Here is a 19,510-nt window from a genome sequence, read left to right as displayed (position 1 = left end):
CCATATTGACCCTGTAATAATTTCATATTAAATTGAATTGTGTTTTACATGTATAAGTAAGTGTAGAGACTTTATATTTTTTATATGAGTTATAATAGGAAGGAAGGGGTCTTTCTTTCCTAACGTATTATAATGCATCAAATATGTTGTCTTTTAGACCGGGATCGCTAACACTTTAAAGGCTCATCTTGAAGATGAAATCCCTTTGGCCAGAGCGTTTACTAAGTAATTCTGAGTACTCATGACACATTTGTAAATATTTGAATAAAGAATTTGATTTCATTCTTGTGTATTTTCTAACAAAAATTTTAAATGAATGATACCAGTAAAAAATATTAAATGTAAGAAAATTTGAGTCCACCAAAATGACATCCGCCAAAATTAATGATATACCTTGCAGACCCAAATCCACCAAATTTGTGTCCTGCCAAAAAAACCGGCTATACGGTATACCCCCTCTCCGCGGCGGTTGCAGGCTTTAGATTTGCTTCTGTTTGCCTACATGTACATAATCGTGTGCACGGATTTAGAAAAGGGGTGGGAGTGAGGAGTTCAGTCCCTCTCCCTCCCCATGAAAATTCAATTTTATCAATAGTAAAATTACAAAAAACTTAAACACCTCGGCCTCCAATGCCCTTACAGACATGTAATTGCTCTAACACATTGCGCTTCAATGTAAGGTAACATTATTTTTGGGGAAGATATTATATTTCTACTTTATTGTTTATTTCAATAGGAAGTATAAATCACAATATGCAGGTGTCCTGCACCACATTAAAGCTGTTATTTACCTAATAAAATAATGCAAGGGGTTTTGCAGAATAGCTCATAAAAATACATGCATGTTACAAATAACTAATCTTTGTCTGAAGTTCCGTACACAACACAGGTCTACAGGTCTCAAAAGCGGGTACTACATGTAGTTTTACCCAGCTCTTCGATTTGATGGGTCTCACGTGGTGTATAGTGAGCATACATACATGTAGGTATGTGTTTTTCATATGCAGAAAAGGATTATTTAACTTGCATAAATATTTCTTTTGTGATGATCAGCTAAAGGGATTCATATTGTGCTCTAATTGGATTATCATTAATATGATGTTGACCAATATAGGTAAGCATAATACATGTACAGTATAGTAGCACAATATTATGAGACACCTGTATGTACATAAGTATTACTTTCACTTTCTAAATAAGTGATCTCCCTTTGCTAGCATACCGTATCATCATCTTTTAATATTTAAATAAGCTTATCATCGTTACCTATCCTATCGCATTTGTAAAGTTTCTGTCATTGTAATTGCAAAAGTTATTTTTTTCATATGTCAGACTTACACTATTGAGTTGACCCCATATTGACCCTGTAATAATTTCATATTAAATTGAATTGTGTATTACATGTATAAGTAAGTGTAGAGACTTTATATTTTTTATATGAGTTATAATAGGAAGGAAGGGGTCTTTCTTTCCTAACGTATTATAATGCATCAAATATGTTGTCTTTAACCCCCCCCCCCCCCCCCAATGAAATAGGAAATGATGATACACTGTATATTTTGATAACTTTTGAGATCATCGTTCCTAAACCATACAGTTTATTTTTGCTCTTTGTGTCATTGCGCATGAAATTGTATATAGGTTATGCCCCCTTGGAGACACCCTGACATTCTAGAACTAGAAATAATAAAGTATTTTATCTTATTCATATGTAGTGTTTGATCCATATGGGTAATTCCTAGCCTAATGATGACACTGCTTTGTTGCTTCGTTAAGGAGACTTTACAATTGCCCCAAAAAGGTGAATACACATACATATAACATTTTGTTTATAAATCTCAAAAATTAAATTAAGCAATTAAGCAATTTCCAAATTGTTAATGTGAATTAGGAAAGAAAAGCAATCAAGAAATGATTTAAAATTTGCTACTGTACACATGTAAGAATGTAAAAAGACTGAATCATTAGAACCTGGTTTGATTGGAGGGGGGGGGGGGTGGGGGGGGGGGGTGGATGTGGAGTTCAAACATTTATAATTTGAATAATATATTGTTATTAATTTAAACTTGTCGATGAATATTAGTTATTAATCCCTAGGTAGAAATATTACTTCTGATCATATCTCAATAGATCATTTGTCAATTATGCAAGGTGTAATGTAATTTTTTTTAAAGAATAACATTTTTTAATCTATAGTTTGAGGAGGAATACATGCTCGGATCCAGAAAATTATCCGGGGAAAGGGGGGGGGGGGGCGACAGTTCATATTTGAGTTTGTTTGGGGGTGTGTCTATTCATTAAATCATAAGAGGAGTTCTGTGATCTATGTTTTTTCGAATGGTATACGTCAATTTTTTGCTACTATTTGACTCCCTGGATAAAATTTAAATTTTTAAAACCTTATTGCACATCTATAGGATAGCCCCAATTATATCCCAAGAGATGAGGTAGCTATTACAAAAGTTATAAGAGGAGTTCTGGGGACCATACTTTTTTGCCAAAAAAAGTAATTTCTTGTTGCCCACTAGTCCCCCGCTTTAAAAAATAAATTCTGGAACCTGATCACACTTCAATATGACACCCCCAATCATATTCTAGAAGATCATTTGGCTACTACAAAAAAATGACGTGTTTATAACCAGTTTTTTTTGTTAAAAAAAAACCCCGTCATTTTTTAGCCATTAAATGTCCCCCAAGACAAAATTGAAAATTCCGAAACCTTATTGCGCATTCACAGGATACCCTAAAACATATTCCAAGAGATGATTTGTCTACTATTGAAAATGTAGGAGGAGTTCGAGGAAGAAGGTTTTTGTTAAAGAAGTCATTTTTTTACCAATTATTTGACCCCCAGGACTACCAGAGAATATTTGAAACCTTTTAACAAAACAACATGACACCCCAAATCAAACTCCAAGAGTTCAGTTTGCTGTTTTATAAGATGTAAGAGCAGTTTGAGAAAGTAAAACGTGACAGACGGACGGACGGAACAGGGTAGCAACAATATACCCGAACTTTCTAGAGAAAGTGCAGGTATAATAAAATCAATTCTACTTTGTACAAGCATCCCTTCTCTAATAACTTTCCTAGAAAAAACCTTTTTTCTTTCATTTCTTTGTCTCCAAATATCAACTACATTATGCTCAGTCATCATTTCTATCAATTCTTTGTAACTCTGGTCACACTTATGCACTGTTTTACCCCATCTTTCTATCCCTTAAGAGTATTATTAAAGTCTCCCATAATGATTAGCTCTGTAGAACGTGGAAAAACATTTGTAATAATTTTTAAAAACATTACCCTATCTCTAACATCATTAGGCGCATATACATTTATACTATCATATATGTACTTATTGTCATTTTCCATGTATTTGACATGCAAAAATCTACCATCAAATCCATTTACCATTTCAATATTTGATTTAATATCTTTCCTTATTGAAAATGCTTTTCTCCTCCTTTGGAGGAAACATTTATACTATTGTGATAAATAACACCATTCCACAAATGTTTATAATTATCAATAAAATCATCTTTCAAGTGAGTTTCATACAATGCTACAATATCGTATTTTTTTCGTCAAATAAACTAAACACCATTTTCATTTTATCAATGTTCACCAAACCGTTACAGTTCCATGAGGTTTTAAAAACCATTGCTAAAATGAAAAATTTAATAGTATTCGCTCCATTTAATTTGTTCTTTTTCGAGTCGGTTTTGCTTTTATCTTTCGTTTTTTCTCTTCTTCTTTTTTCAGGTTATCATCACTTCTGTATTAGGATCTGATTCTGAACTTTCTTTATCTCTGTCACTTGTACGCATTTCACTATCAATGATTTCGGTCAGAATTTCATTTTGAATTTGGTCTTCTTCTTTTTTACCGTTTTCTCCTGATCTAATTTCACTGGGGCATGTGTTCCTAGAACATCTACTGGTGTTTCCGTTTTCCCTTCAATTGCCTCTTCGTCCTTGTGTACTTCGTCATCGTTCTCTAAATTCACCTCTTCAGAGTTCTCTTCCCAATCAGTATTTTGATTGTCACCCGATTCGTTTCCACTCTGTTCACTCATGCGACACGAACAATTGTGTTCATATTCACCGCAATCATCACATCTTACACACTTGCATGTTCTTGCACATTGACCCTGGCCCCTGTATTATTTTAAAACAGGCGAATTTTGGACACGCTCTAAAAAAGATGATCACTTGCGTAACACAAAGAACACACCTTTAACGGGCCATTATGAATACATCTGTAATAATTTTTCTGGAATTTTATAGTATAGAGCAGTGAGGTCATGTTTTCAGGTAGTTTGATTTTTGCGTACCGATTACTGTCTGCTATTCCAGTCTGTTGTTCCAGGATAGAATCTCCTATTGATTGGGAACAAAAGTTCAACCCCAATAGATCGTAAAGACATTTCAATTTCTGCATCTTCGATGTAAGCAGGCAGGTGCATGAAACTAACGACGATCGAACTAGGTACGACTTAATGACACTCAAATTTGTTATGACCTAATTTTATCCCTTCAAAGAGGTACTGTAAGGGGGCTCTCCCTTCTAATGTTATTTTAGATAAAAATTCCCCGATTTCGGGACACATGCAAGCAGACTACCAACACCACAGTTATCATGGATAAATTCAATAATTTCAACAGTTTTTTACGATATTTCCTGTTTACAAACAAATTCTGTGATCCGCCAAGATGGCGACCACTAGACGTGGCTGAAATCCCCGCTTGAAACGTTATTTACACTTTGTAATAGTTAAATACTATATATACAGAACAAGTAGAATAAACACAAGTATAATCATAAAGTTTGTCTATAGAAGACAGAGAGTCCGGAGGTTCACTTTAAATAGTAAACACGCTCGGTAGTATTCGATCAGCCAAAATTAATGAGCTCACCTTACAATTCGCAAACTTGAAGTCTCCCGTCCATTGCTCTAACCACTCGGCCATCTCGGCAGGACAAAAATCTTGCTATCGATGACACACGGAACCTATTATCGTTTTACTAACAGCGTGCCAGTTTGCTTGCCGGGCCGTGCTAATTTTGAATGCCGATTATTATAGTCCTCACCGATTGGTTGTTCGATTTCATTGATGTGACGGGAGTGACTTTTTATATAAATATATATAAAATAAAAAAATATTTAAGAAATAAGATTTCATTTGTATATCGGGATATATTTACATTCTACTGTGTTTTCATTAAATTTTGTGATCTTTAAATGCCTCTAAATGCAACAAAAAATCACTGCGTATGAATTTACATGTAATTTACATAAGAACTTTCCAAACATTGATTTCTCTGTTATCGGTTAAAAATATATATATACCTGTTGTCAAAACAGCATGTTTTACAATTATTCAACAAAAAATGTGATTTAATTGTTGAAAGCAAATTTCAAGAGTTGTTTTTCATGGATTATACTTTCATGCTTATCATTCTCAACTCAACAGTCTATGTGATAACCAATTTGAACCGGATTTTATAAAACAGCTGTTCTTGCTGTTACTAATTTACTCCCTCCGTGATCTGCAATTTGTATTGATTTATTTAAGTTAATAATTGATTTCATCGGTAAGGAAATGTTAATATACATGTAAGCATTAAGGTAATGGTCCATACCCCACTAGATAAATAAAATGCGTACAGAATTTTTTCATATTTTTCAAACGTGTATCTTAGGATATGTTCATATCAAATTTTACCCTGTTTGCTGGTCCATCGGTATTATAAAAGCTAGGGCCGTTGCTAAAAATAGAACCGATTGCGGAAAATGGCGCTTTTCTCATACATAAAGAATATAAGCCTAAGCCTGAAATTTGATTTTCAAAAAATCATTTTTTGACTTATATCCTATGTAAAATAAAGTAATTATTCTTTCAAAACAAAAGTTTTTATGTTACACATGCTTATTTATTTTAAAAAATGATAAATCTGCATACAAATTAGATAAAATGAATAATTTTTCAAAGAGAATTAAGCTCTTACAATTTTATTTACGTACAGAATTCTCTAAAATTTTGACATTACTTACACCTTAACGCCCTTAATCAATTAGAAATAAAATTACCTAAGGGACCGGCCTTTTCAGGATCACAATTGGCATATTTTTGGTAAAATCATTAAAATATATATTTTGAAAAAAAGGTCCTTAAAAATTAAACTGTGCATAGGTTTATTATTTCATAACTCTAAAATATATATTTTGATTATTGTTAAATAGAAAACATGATTTTAAAAAAACTGTTGATTAATCTGTATTATTTAAATCGCAAAAGATGGTTTCTTTGGATATCGGTAAGTATTATGGATCGAGATCGGTATTTAGAAATTGCAGTCACATGCGTGGATAATGCTAACTACCAGATATATGCCTTCAAAACAAAACCTCTATTTAAACTTTATTCAAACTTTTTTTACTGGTTTTAAAGACTGTTCTTATAATGAAACAACTTCTCTTCAGCGCATGATTTTAATTCTAAAAACATTTTTTGTGGAAAATAAATCTATGTTCGTTGCTAAGCGAATAAGGATAAAGATGATATAGGTCAAATTATTTCCCCTTGTGTTTTTATCTCCCTTATGCACTGGAATATAGATCTCGGTCAGGATTTTAATTTGGATGTTTATAGACTTTCAGGGATTAATGTTCAAAGAATGGGATTAAATTCAATCTTATAATGGATTGATGTTTATGCAAGTAAGCGGTCTATATTTTCAAAACGAGTACGCAATCGACACAACCCAGTCATGTTATTTCGCTGATTAATACCACGTTAGGCCTAATTGATTGCAGTTGTCATGATTTTTGATATATTTGTTTTGAATCAATTTCTATGTCAGCTTGATATTTTTGTTTTGATATACACCTTTTAACGTTAGGTCTTAATTAGATCGGGCACGGATAAGACGTAATAACGCGTGAATTACGTCAGACGTTGTTTTGTGACGTATGGACAATTACCTTAAATGATTCATTTTTGACGTCGTCGTGTCAATAACTGCCGTCAGTTGAGCAGACAAATTATCATATCGCGCTAACGCGCGTTATTCAATTTGTCTGCTCACCTGACAGCATTTATTAACACGATGACGTCAAAAATAAATCATTAAATGCTATAATAAATACAGGTTGGTCACGTGATCCAATTTCATAAAGCCCTCCGGGTTTTATCTGCAACTCTTCTTCTACAATGCTTTTCAAAATATTTCTCCTTTTTCTAGATATTGATGATTAGAATGTTGGTCTTCTGGTTTATTAAACCACCTAATTACGTAACATATGACTTAGGTATTATACTGTATAGATAAATAGCTGTACAATGAACATTCTTTCTTCTATAAGAATTATTATAAAGGGACTTTAAAGCCCTCTTGGTCCCTAATCTTAATTAGTTTCGGAGGAGATGCGTGGACCCCAATATTTAAAACTGGAAATGACGTCATTATTTGAAAGTTAAAGAATCTGTGGTGATCATAAAGCTCTATGAGTCCTGAAAATTTGGTGCAAATCGGTTGAATAGTTTCTGAGAAATAACGCTCCAAAAAAGTCAGAAAAAACATAAAAATAAAGAAAAAGAAACCGTACAATAACAAGAGGGTCTTCTGTTGGAAACGGAAGACCCTAAATATAACATACTATAACTCACATATATTTTAGAAGATGTTCTATCAGTTGAACAACAGCTATTCCCTCTGAAGGTGAATGTTCGTAATTCAGTCCGCATGCCCCGTCTTCTGAGATAATAAACTGCATAGTTTTGTCGTACCAGCGGTTTGCACTGTTTATATGCGTCCCAAGTCCATGTAACATTTGACTTGCGAGAGAAACATCGTCTCGAACACTACTTATAGTTTTAATGCTATTTTGATGACTGGGAATAACAGGAGCAGCCGTATCCAAACATAAAACAAATATCGATCGTTCTATTGCATCTAACGAATCGCGATTGGTGGATTCTGGAAAATAATATATTAAATCGTGAACCAAATCAACTGACATTGTGTATTATTTTAAAAAAAAGTCAGACATCTAATCTATTATTAACCTTCCATAAGTTTTCCTCTTGCTAACGCCCATTTGTCTCTATATGCTGCCGTTAATATCCCGACAGGATCAACATCGTCTTTATTTTCTTCAGCCATTTTACAAATACGACTCAACTGTGTATAAATGTCCTCTTCGCTCAAACGTGTAAAATTTATAATGACATCAAGCACAAAGTACTGAAAAGATATTAATATTAAAGTCAAACACTTATAACATCTGCTGTACTTGCTGATGGAAACAGATTTTCATAGGTTTTCTTTCTGTCTATCCCTTAAGCGCTAGGTATTCTGCATTTTTGTTTAGCATTTGAAAATTGGTTTGAATTTGTTGTTTGGCTTATAGAACAGTTCGTTATAATAGAAGATGACTAAGTAATCAACATTTAACGACTACAGTATCAAGTGCCGCTATTTATTTTAAAATGTATCGGAAATCTAATGTTATCATTAATTATTATTATTGTTTTAGGGGGTCACAGGACCCCGTATGTCAGTGTCCTTTTAGCCTAGTAAGCTTCAAACAGAAAGCCTCATGTACAACACATACATTTAATCTCCGCAACAGGTAATAGTGCAGAATGTTCTTATATATTTCAGTGTTAATTATTATATTTAAAAAACGCATATTAAATCTTCCTAGGTCCTCTAAGCATAATCAAAATTCATATTGGAAAAAAATCAAATAGTTTTATTGGTTTAAATATTATTGCTAAGGTTCAATAGTTTGAGCGATTTTCGGAATAAGTTATGTAACTGATTGAACATGACCCTTAACTATCCAGATGGTGGACGAGTTCATTAATCATCAGAAGTTGAATCGTAAATCTCTCCAATCACAGTAAAGTTCACAATGCACAATCTGTTTTTTTTTTAAAGATGTGAAATTTATTTTTTCAACCTAACACCTGAATACTAACCGAATTTCATGCGCGCATGAGCTTTGCATCCATACGAGGTATACATAGATTTCAAACATTAAATAATTTCATTTGCGAAGGCTTGTAATCTACTTTAAGTATGAACGCTGTTCGTCTCTATGCATATTAAGAAAATTTTATAATAGAAATTCCAAACAACAATAGTGAAGTTATCTTCTTATTCATTCACTCTTCAGTAAATTAAACTAGTTTTAAATTTGGCAACAATATATTTTCAGCAAAAATTAATACAGATTACACATTTGGGGTGATCAATACATCAAACCATATACAATCATACAGACTGAAGAACAACATTATATGGTAATGTTCATGTTACCCGGCTCAGTGGGAATGTATGTGTAAATAGTTTACAAGTTATGACATGTTTGTACTTTATAACAGAACAAGTCATATTTATAATTCATATAAAAAAAAATCGGTGGTTATAGTTATCACCAGAAACTCAGCTGATCTTTCTCCAATCGGTGAATATCTCACACAAATATTACACCTATTGAATAATGCATGGCTGCTATTTGTAAATTTTAAAACCTCGTGGTAGTAAATAGAAATAGTTATATGAAAATAAAAAAGTTCATAACGTTACTTTGAAATCTAGTTTTAAATGCATTTTTTTACTAAAAGCTGTAGATAAGCAGCTCTTAGAAAAAATATTATTATTGACTTCATAAAGCTGATTTAATTATTGCTATTGTTGTTCAGGTGAGCCTCTTGTATTTATTTCAGATTGAAAACAGACCACACATTAACCCTTTCTTTGAATTATGAGCATCTTTTATAATGTCAGAGTCTCAATATGGTACAAACGATTTGCACGCGCGGTAAAATGCAAAACATTTTTTGCAGAATTTGTGGATATTTTTACAAATATTACTTATATAGTGATTATTCTATTAAAAATTTTCTTCTTTCCTTGCGTTGAATCAAATCTTGTAGCAGTTCGTGACAGTTCAAAAATGACATAGCGACAAAAAAACTCTACGGACAGTTTTCTATAGAATTTACCTGATTTTTTGAGATAACGATTATATGTTCAGGATCTGGAAGTAGTTTACTGTTGTTGGAAATAAGGGAGTCTTTTTTTATTCCGGGGACTCTGTAAGACGTAAATAATCTGTAGTATTGCTCCATACACATGGGTTGGCCTTTCTTGTTATGACGTGCACGATCCACAGGTAATCCTCGTCTGGAAATCAAAGTTATTCATGTTAACACTTACATGTGTTTTCTTGATCTTTTATATATGATGCAGTGGTCATTATGCAGACACCATTGTTCTTTACTTACGCATCTATGATTGTTTTGTAATCAAGTATTCCTGATATCAGTCTGGCTGCGTATCTGAAAATGATTAAAAGACTAAGCAATGTACGGCAGCTTATTGAAGCCAGATCAGTAGACAGAATTTTTTTTGCGTTAAATTTGACGCAACACGATTGCGTTTGCCAAAAATGATTGCATTTGAAGACAACAGTTGTTGTGTTTTAACACAATTATACATGTAGTTTGCGGTTAATCGTAATATATTTTGCAAATAAACGCAACAGTTTTTCTTTTCTCACTCAAATAAATTTACAATGAAATTGAAAGTTGCCTAGCATTAGGTACTTTGTGGTTCTTAAGAACCTTAAGAAGAAACTTTTTATTACAAGTAATTATAAATGATTCTATGCAAGGAGCAAGGGTATTGTTGGATGCACCAACGATATTTGTTAGTCGTATAGGGGATATCTACAGAAGAAGAAACAGGCCTCTATTCTTGATCTTGAGGCAGTTGAATCAAGAAAAACGGAAAAGTCCAGTCACAAGGGGTATTATGCCAGTATATGTTATTATTATTGGCATATTGATTTGTACAGTATGACAAATTAAAAAAAAATCAGATTTGCAAAAACAGCGATCCTCGCATCGTTGATGGTCATTTTATCAGTTTTATCCCAGAAAAGTAAGAGGGGATTGTGGTACAGAGAATAAGCAAATGCGGATCCAGCACTATGGGAAAGGGGAGGGGTTCCAATCGATGTATATCAAACCGTGTAAAATTCAGTGCTAGTTAAGGTGGTATGGGACACATATTAATGTGGATAAAAGTAAATTCAAAACAAAATACATTCAACGGTTTAGACTTTTCAAATTTTATAATACATGTATTTGAGCAAAATAATATAATTATGTATAAAAATTTGGATAGGTAATATAAAAGCCTCATCGGGATTCAAACTCACAACTTACATTCGTTGTTAACGCTATAACCCTTTGCACTACTTATTTATAAAATTATACTTGACTTTGCTGTTTATTTCGATAGCAAGTACATGTACGTCAGAATATGAAGGTGTCCAATGCAAACTTTACCTTTTATTCGTATAAAACCAAGTCTTTTATTTTAAAAACAATTTCAGTGAGTAAATATCAACAAACATTTATCTCATCAATATCTATTTCAAAATCAGAGTGCAAATATATTTAGCCAGTCTTTATATACCCATTGTTGAGCGTTTCGGTTTTGGTAAAGGTGATTTGAATAATTTCTAGCCTTAATAAGTCTTCAGCAATGAGAATGCGCGTCTGTGTTTAGTAGAAAAGGTCACATTAGAAGCCAAAAAACTCCGAGAATCTGTTATAACTGTATGGAAAGTGGCAATCGAATATGCGATTGGTTTGAATCACCTGCTTTACTTTTGTTGGGTATCTCGGATTTACTGTCGGCACTTTTTACATTCCAAACGATACTACGTTATTCATATAGAGACGTCGTGATGCAAATGACAGTTTCAGGAACATTATTCATGCAAAGACGTTACTATACAAAAGTAGGATTCACGAATATAGCGATTGTATAGCATTCTTGTTTTGTTAAGGATTTTGTTTCACTTTTTTGTGGAGGGTTACTAACCAGTTAAAGCACTTAAATACTGAAAGATCGACTCTTTTGATGTGTCTTTATGCATATAGTGTAGTGAAATTGGCAAACTCTCTCTCTCTCTCTTTCTTTCTCTCTCTCTCTCTCTCTCTCTCTCTCTCTCTCTCTCTCTCTCTCTCTCTCTCTCTCTCTGTTTGTTATAACATCGCACATGTATGCGCAAACCACACTCTATGGCAGATCGTGCAATGATCGCTTGCATTTTGGAAACGGAGTGTTTAGTAGCTGATGAAACAAGGTTACGTTGTTACTTTCTTGGATTTACTTATCATTTATCTACTGTGTCGGATGAAGGGCCGCCAGGGTCTTCAAAAAGAAACAGACGATATGCATTCTGCATGAACGACACACGTATTCGATGTGCAGGCGGAGTAAGGCAGCACTGTCTGTGCAAAATAATACGGATACGTTTGAAATTTTTTCAAAGAATAAATCTTATTTTATGTTTTGAGTGTCCTTTATTTTTTTTTTTTTTTTTTTTTTTACAAACATTTCAATTCAATGTGTAGTTCATGCATAAAGAAGTCCGTGCAACCTGAATGCCTGGATCGGACACCAACCGACCGTCTCGACCGGCATATACACCCCAATAGCAGTTGAGGAGTGATCGAAACTAATATGGTGACAAAACGCTTTTATGAATTAATGTCAGCTTTAATAATAAAACAAAGAAAAACTACACTCTTCACTAAATTTATTCGCAAACAAAACGAAACCAATACATTTGACAAAAAAGGCTCTCTGTGAAACTATTTGGTATACCGAAAGCTTTGTTAGCGTGTGTGTTATTTATATTGGCCACATTGCTCACCTGAGCAACAATAGACAACGTAAAATCAGACAAAGTAGTAGAACAGATCATGTATTTTAAAAAAAAAAATCATTTTTCCCTTGATATTTTGCTTATCATTAATCCCTTTTTGTCACAAGATGATTTTATAGTCATTTCACATATTGAGCATTACAGCTCTCAAGAACATTTAAATCAAATGGGCTATAAACCTACTTCAAACTTGTGAAGCCCAAGAATTGTCCAGGGGCCAAAGTCTAAACAAATTTAAAGAATCAATAATTCAAAATGCTTGCATATAAGTTAAACCAAATATTATAACATTGAGTTTTTGCGAATTTAAAATGTTTTCATTTGTAAAATTGGACCCCCCCCCCCCCCCCCAATGCGGCCCCACCCTACTCCTGAAAAACATAATTCGTGAAGTAATCGTAAAGTAATGCATTACTTTACGGTGTAATTTGCCCCAAGCCTTGTTGAACCATATTTTTTTGGTTCATTTGTGTTCAAAATTGATCTTAATTGCTTTCTTAACATATTGGACTTGAAATAAAAACACCATCTACATAAATTTAGATTAAAGACGTCTTTGAGGTATTTATTATGACGCATCACTTTTTTGAGACCACCTTAACCATATTGTAAGAAAATCATATTTAATAATCTTGGAAATTCATGGATACTGTTTTGACACAATATCGTATATCATTATTATCATATATATAATTAGTTTGATAATCATATTCTCATTTCATACGGATTGTAAGATACAATGTTTATCAATGCAATAATATAAAATACGATATTGCATCCAATGATGCTATACAATATATATCATGTGATAAAATGTAATATTGTAATATATAATAATACAATATGATATTGTAAAATGTGATATGAAATTTTATCAGGATATGATATTGTATCATATGATATGATATAATATTGTGTCGTGTTAAACATTATTGTTTTTGATCACATAATCCAATATCCTAATATATGAAATATGATACCATGAATATAGCATCATACGACAAAATATCATATTACCTGATACATCAAAATTTGAAAACATATTCTATATTGTATGATATAGTATGACTTTGTAATGTATGATGTTGTATCATATATGATACATAACATAATTTGTATCAAATGATACAATATAATTTGATACAACATAATATGATGCGATATCATATGATATAGTAATTAATCATTAAATAGAATATAATATAATGCACAACTGTATCATATGATACAATATTTTATTATATCATATGATACAATTTCATGTGAAATAATAATAAATCATATAACCAATATCACGTCACATTATACAATATCATATTACACAACATTGTATCATATGATCCAATATTATATATCATACAATTATTTAATGCCTGAGCAGTCGATAGACCCGAATATTTTTCCCGAGGTGCAGGGAACAGCTCATTATGATCTATTGCCCGAGGCCAACGGCTGAGGGCAATAGATCATACTGAGCTGTTCCCTGTACCAAGGGAAAAAATTCCGGTCTATTGACTGTTCAGGCATTAAATAATAGTTTTATTACCTAATTTTGTTTTAAGTATTTTGTGTTCACAATTATGAAATACAGAAGGTTTTCATACCTCTATATATATCATTTTACAACAAACACATCTATCAAGAAAGTTTGAGTGAGGTAGCTTTTTTAGCATCCTTAATAATGAAGATCTGTCTTTGCATCTGAAGATTCTCTGCGATTCATTAAGGTCTTCCGTTTTCAACGGAAGGCCTTCTTGTGTTTGCTTTGTTTCTTTTTCCTATTAATATTATTTTTTTTTTCTCACGTTTTCTCAAAAATGCTTCAGCCGATTTTTATGAAACTTTTGGATCTTATCTATGACACAATTTGTAAGAAAATTACACGAGATGTTTTTGGTCATCACTTCCGGTACCGAGATATTAGAGATTTTATGTTTTTGCTTATTCACGATTTTTCGTGATATGGTAGAGAGTGAACGGCAGCAGTGCCCTTTGCATAACCGAACGTCCGCCGTTACTTCCGGTCGTCAGCGGAAGGAAATGAAAAACATTATTTTTTCAATTTTTTGGGCTTGAATTTTTTTTAATGTTTTTATTCAATAGAGACTCCCTCAAAACTTCTGAATATAAATTTGTTTTAAAATCGATCCACGCATTCTTGAGATTTGGGGCTCCAAAGTCCTGAAGCGAGAGTCCGCCATCTCAATGATTGTATACACAGAACATTTAGCATTGAATGACCCACTTTTTAAGCATTGTACATGGCTTTAAAAGGTGGACTGTTTAGTATCAATTCCGTATACAGATACAGGAATGCATGTATACAAGCGTTTATTAACATTTGTTCCTTATATAATGATTACCTGAACACTATAAAATCTCTCTCTCTCTCTCTCTCTCTCTCTCTCTCTCTCTCTCTCTCTCTCTCTCTCTCTCTCTCTCTAAAACTGCTCTTACATCTTATAAACCAGCAAACTGAACTCTTGGAGTTTGATTTGGGGTATCATGTTGTTTTGTAAAAAGGTTTCAAAAATTCTGGTCAAATAATTGGTAAAATATTACGTTTTTTTTTTTTACAAAAAACCTTCTTCCTCGAACTCCTCCTATAGATGAGCAATAAGGTTTCGGAATTTTCAATTTGGTCCTGGGGGACATTTGATGGCTGAAAAATGACGTTGTTTTTTTGTACAAAAAAAAATGGGTTTCAAAAACGTCATTCAGATTTTGTTAAGACATATATATCAACAGTGGTAGGGAATAAAAAGTTCTTTCCAACAAAATCAAAAAAAGGGGCTGGCCCTTTAAATTAGGGGCCAAGACACTCGTAAACTCTATTACACATATCTTAAAAACCGATAAAGATTTTGTAATGCATTATAGAAGCAAAGTTGTTTATCGTAACAATATCTAACAGAAAGAATTATTGCCACGCCCATGTATTACGTAATTAGGGATTTTTAGGGGCCAAAGTACTTAAACTTTGACGCAATATATCTAGAGAAGGAAACATATTTTGTTAGGCATTGTTGAAGACAAAATGTCTGTATTGATAATTCTAATCGATTCCGCGAATCAAAACACCAATGTATGTCCCCATTAAGGATCTAGAGGGCTGGCCCCTAAAATATTTAATCATTTGTATCTCAAAAATGATCAACAATTTGTGAAAGGGGTAAGAACAAAAAATATTAGTATTCGTGAGACTTTTCAAATGAACTCAAGTAAAAGGGACTGGCCCCTTAAATTAGGGGCCAAACACTCGTAAACTCTATTACAGATAACTTTAAAACGATAAAGATTTATGTAATGAATTATGGAAGCAAAGTTGTTGATCGTAACAATAACAGTTTGTAAAACTCTTGCTTGCATTGATGAATCAAATCGATTCCGATAATCAAAACACTTATATTTGTCCCCATGAAGGATCTAGAGGGCTGGCCCCTAAAATATTTAATCATTTGTATCTTAAAAATGAAAAACAATTATAGATAAAAGTAAGAGCAAAATATGTTAGTATTCTTGAGAACTTTTGAATAAAACTCAAGAAATAGGGGCTGACCCCTTAAATTAGGGACAAAGACTCTCGTAAAGTCTATTACAAATAACTTAAAAACGATAAAGATTTTGTAATGCATTATAGATGCAAAGATGTTGATCGTAACAATATCAGTTTGTAAAACTCATTGCCACACCCTTTGATGACATAATTAGAGTTTTTAAAGAACTACAATCTTAAATCTTTAATGTGCTGTAGGTGAAAAAGCAAAACACTTTGTTAAGCATTGTAAAGGATATTGATAATCGTATCCATTATCTGAAAGGAAGGGTTTGAGGGGGAATTCTGAAATTTCATTAATATTTTAATCGTATCTTTTAACAAATTGAACGGAAGACCGACTCGTTACTGTAACGAGATCGTATCTAGTTATTTTTTTCCACAAATTTTGTGCAGCCGATTTCTCGGAAACTATTCAACCGATTTACACCATTTTTTCACAGATGATTGAAAGTGATCTGAATTTATTTTGTTTTAATATTTTTGCCGTCGTCACTTCCGGTACCGATTTATCGCTGATTTTGTAACTTTTACGACCCATTTTGTGCACGCTTGATCTCGAAAACTATCAGAGAAATGAATATGAAATTTTCAGGATAGGTAGACCATAGTCTGAAGTTGTGCCTATTGTTTTTGTTTTACGCCATTGGCGCCATTCTTAAGAGCTCACGATGGCTCGAAAATTGGGTACGAATTTTGTTCCCCTTTTTTGTACACACGATTTCTCAGAGATGGCTCATTAGATTTTCTTGAAATTTTCAGGAGTGATAGAAGAAAATTATATCTCGAGTATCCATTTTTCATTTTTTCAAATTTTATTTCCTGTCGTCCGTTTCCTGTCCCGCATTAAAAAGCTTGTGACATTGAGATCTGAAAAATGATAAGGACTTGATCATTCAGACTTTGTAGGATTATAGACCTATAGTTGTAGATGTGTTTAAACTATTTTGTTTTGTTCGTCATATCTTCCGGTCGTCACCGGAAGCACTTCATTTTTTTTGCATTTAATTTGTTTCATATAGAATTGAAATTAAAGTAATAATCCTTACACATGTTATTTATCCGATGTTAAATAAAAACAAAAAATTCTACTTCCGGTGAGATATCTCAAATACCTCAGAAAGCGTTTTTAAATAAATGTTTTACCCCCGAGATCTCAGAAAGTCAAGTGATCAATACACATAACTTATATAGATAATAGACATTCGATAGAAAATGCGTTTAATCGCTTTCATTTTGTCAACCGTCACTTCCGGTCCTCACCGGAAGGGTTCAAACATATCAAGCTAATTGAAAGTTTAACTGTTTTTCTTTGACAATTTTTATGAAATTAATAAACAATAAAGTACAAGTGTCTAATGTATATGAAACGTTTTTATTTTCAATGATCATTTCCGTATGTCCTTTTCCTGTCAAATGACACCAAAAAAATCACTCCACGAGATCTCAAAAACGGTGATGACTTGAACAACCAAACTTTGTGGGATGATAGCCCTAAGTATGTATCCGTGTTTACATTTTTTTGTTTGAATCGTCGTCACTTTCGGTCGTCACCGGAAGAATTAAAAAAATGGGTTTTTTTTTACATGGAATGAATACCGGTATATCATTTCACGAGCTTATACATGTTAAATAAGTAAGCATATTCTTCTTCCGGTGAGTTATATCAAATAACTAAGGTACGTATCCTTTTTACAGATTTGATATCCGCGAGATTTTACTCACTGTAAGTGATTGAGACACGAACTTTTATGAATGATAGACAATTGATTGAAGATGTCTTTAACGGGTTTTATTTTGTCAACCGTCACTTCTGGTACTCAAAAGAAGAGTTCAAACAATTCATGTTTTTAACAAGTTTAACCGATTGTCTCTGGTGTTTCACCTAGCATGATAAACAGTGATGTACACTAGGCAAATGTATAAAAAAAAAAACCAGCTTTTATTTTCAGTAATCACTTTCGTTCGTCTGTTTCCGGTCTCGAGACAAAAAATCTAGTTTCACCAGGATCTCAGATTTGGCAGAGAGTATCGATATTTCATCGTATCATATAAAACAAAATCGGACGGAAGACCTACTCGTTACGCGTAACGAGATCTAGTTGACAATTTCTGATTCTAAGGGGGTTAGGATGACCACCTTAGGGTCATGACTTACATGCCATAATGATCTGATGCGCCATGACCTAAGAAGGAATAATATCTTTGGATTAAGGTGGGCATCTCAATGGTTTTTATGATATTTGATAATTTCAGGAAGAGCTTTTGGGATCATGACCTACACACCATCTGAAATGCCTTGAACAAAGAAACAATAATATAATTTGTACATGATATATGATTCAATTTAAGAACCCAGATATACTAGATAGATCAATCATCTATGTTTTGTAAAACTTCCCATGTAGTACATGTATTAGTTTGTGTTTTGTTCTATACTATTCATGTTCATGACTGTAGTATGGCTTAGTCTTATTTTAAATAACATTTTTAAAAAATGTCAAATATATGACTTGGAACCCCCACCCCCGAAACAAACTCAAATATAAACTGTTCTCCCCCCTTTAATTGTCGAATGATCTATTAAAATCAAAATATGATTTGGGTGTATAAAAACTTTTATAAACTGGTAAAAAATGTTATTCTTAAAAAAAATTACAATACACCTTGCATAATTGACAAACGATCTATTGAGATATGATCTAGTAAGAGGTCATATTTCTACTTTGGGATCAATAGTATTCATTGACAAGTTAAAATTTATAACAATAAATGATTCAAATTGTAAATGTTTATACTCCACATTCACACCCCCCCCCCCCCAAAATCTAACCTGGTTCTAAAGATGCAGTCTTCTTAATACATTCTTACATGTGTACAGTAGCAAATATTAAATCATTTCTTGATTGCTTTTTCTCTCCTGATGCACAGTAACATTTTGAAAATTGTTTAATTCAATTTCTAAGATTTATAAACAAAATGTTATATGCATGTGTATTCGCCTATTTGGGGCAATTGTAAAGTCTCCTAAATAAAGCTGTGTCATCAGTAGGTTAGGAATTACCCACATGGATCAAACACTACAAATGAATAAGATAAAATACTTTATTATTTCAAGTTCTAGAATGTCAAAGTGTCTCCAAGGGGGCATAACCTATATACAATTTGACGCGCAATGACACAAAGAGCAATACTAAATT

General features: G+C 32.8%; 1 protein-coding gene across 2 annotated transcripts in view; it reads right to left on the bottom strand.

Moving 5' to 3' along the window:
* The window catches only part of LOC128166499 (choline O-acetyltransferase-like), a 106,864-nt gene that overhangs the window by 13,312 nt on the left and 74,042 nt on the right, over positions 1–19,510 (bottom strand). For both annotated transcript variants that reach the window (XM_052831704.1, XM_052831705.1), the window contains 4 exons: positions 10,296–10,349; positions 10,014–10,194; positions 8,067–8,244; positions 7,668–7,977 (listed from right to left, as the gene is read on the bottom strand). In XM_052831704.1, the coding sequence (XP_052687664.1) occupies positions 7,668–7,977; positions 8,067–8,244; positions 10,014–10,194; positions 10,296–10,349 (723 nt within the window). The remainder of the gene's footprint in view (positions 1–7,667; positions 7,978–8,066; positions 8,245–10,013; positions 10,195–10,295; positions 10,350–19,510) is intronic.

The sequence above is a fragment of the Crassostrea angulata genome, chromosome 10 (genome assembly GCF_025612915.1).
Source record: "Crassostrea angulata isolate pt1a10 chromosome 10, ASM2561291v2, whole genome shotgun sequence".
NCBI lineage: Eukaryota > Metazoa > Mollusca > Bivalvia > Ostreida > Ostreidae > Magallana > Magallana angulata.
The sequence above is the reverse complement of the archived record's forward strand: the minus strand, read 5'-3'. Positions and strand labels throughout refer to the sequence as shown.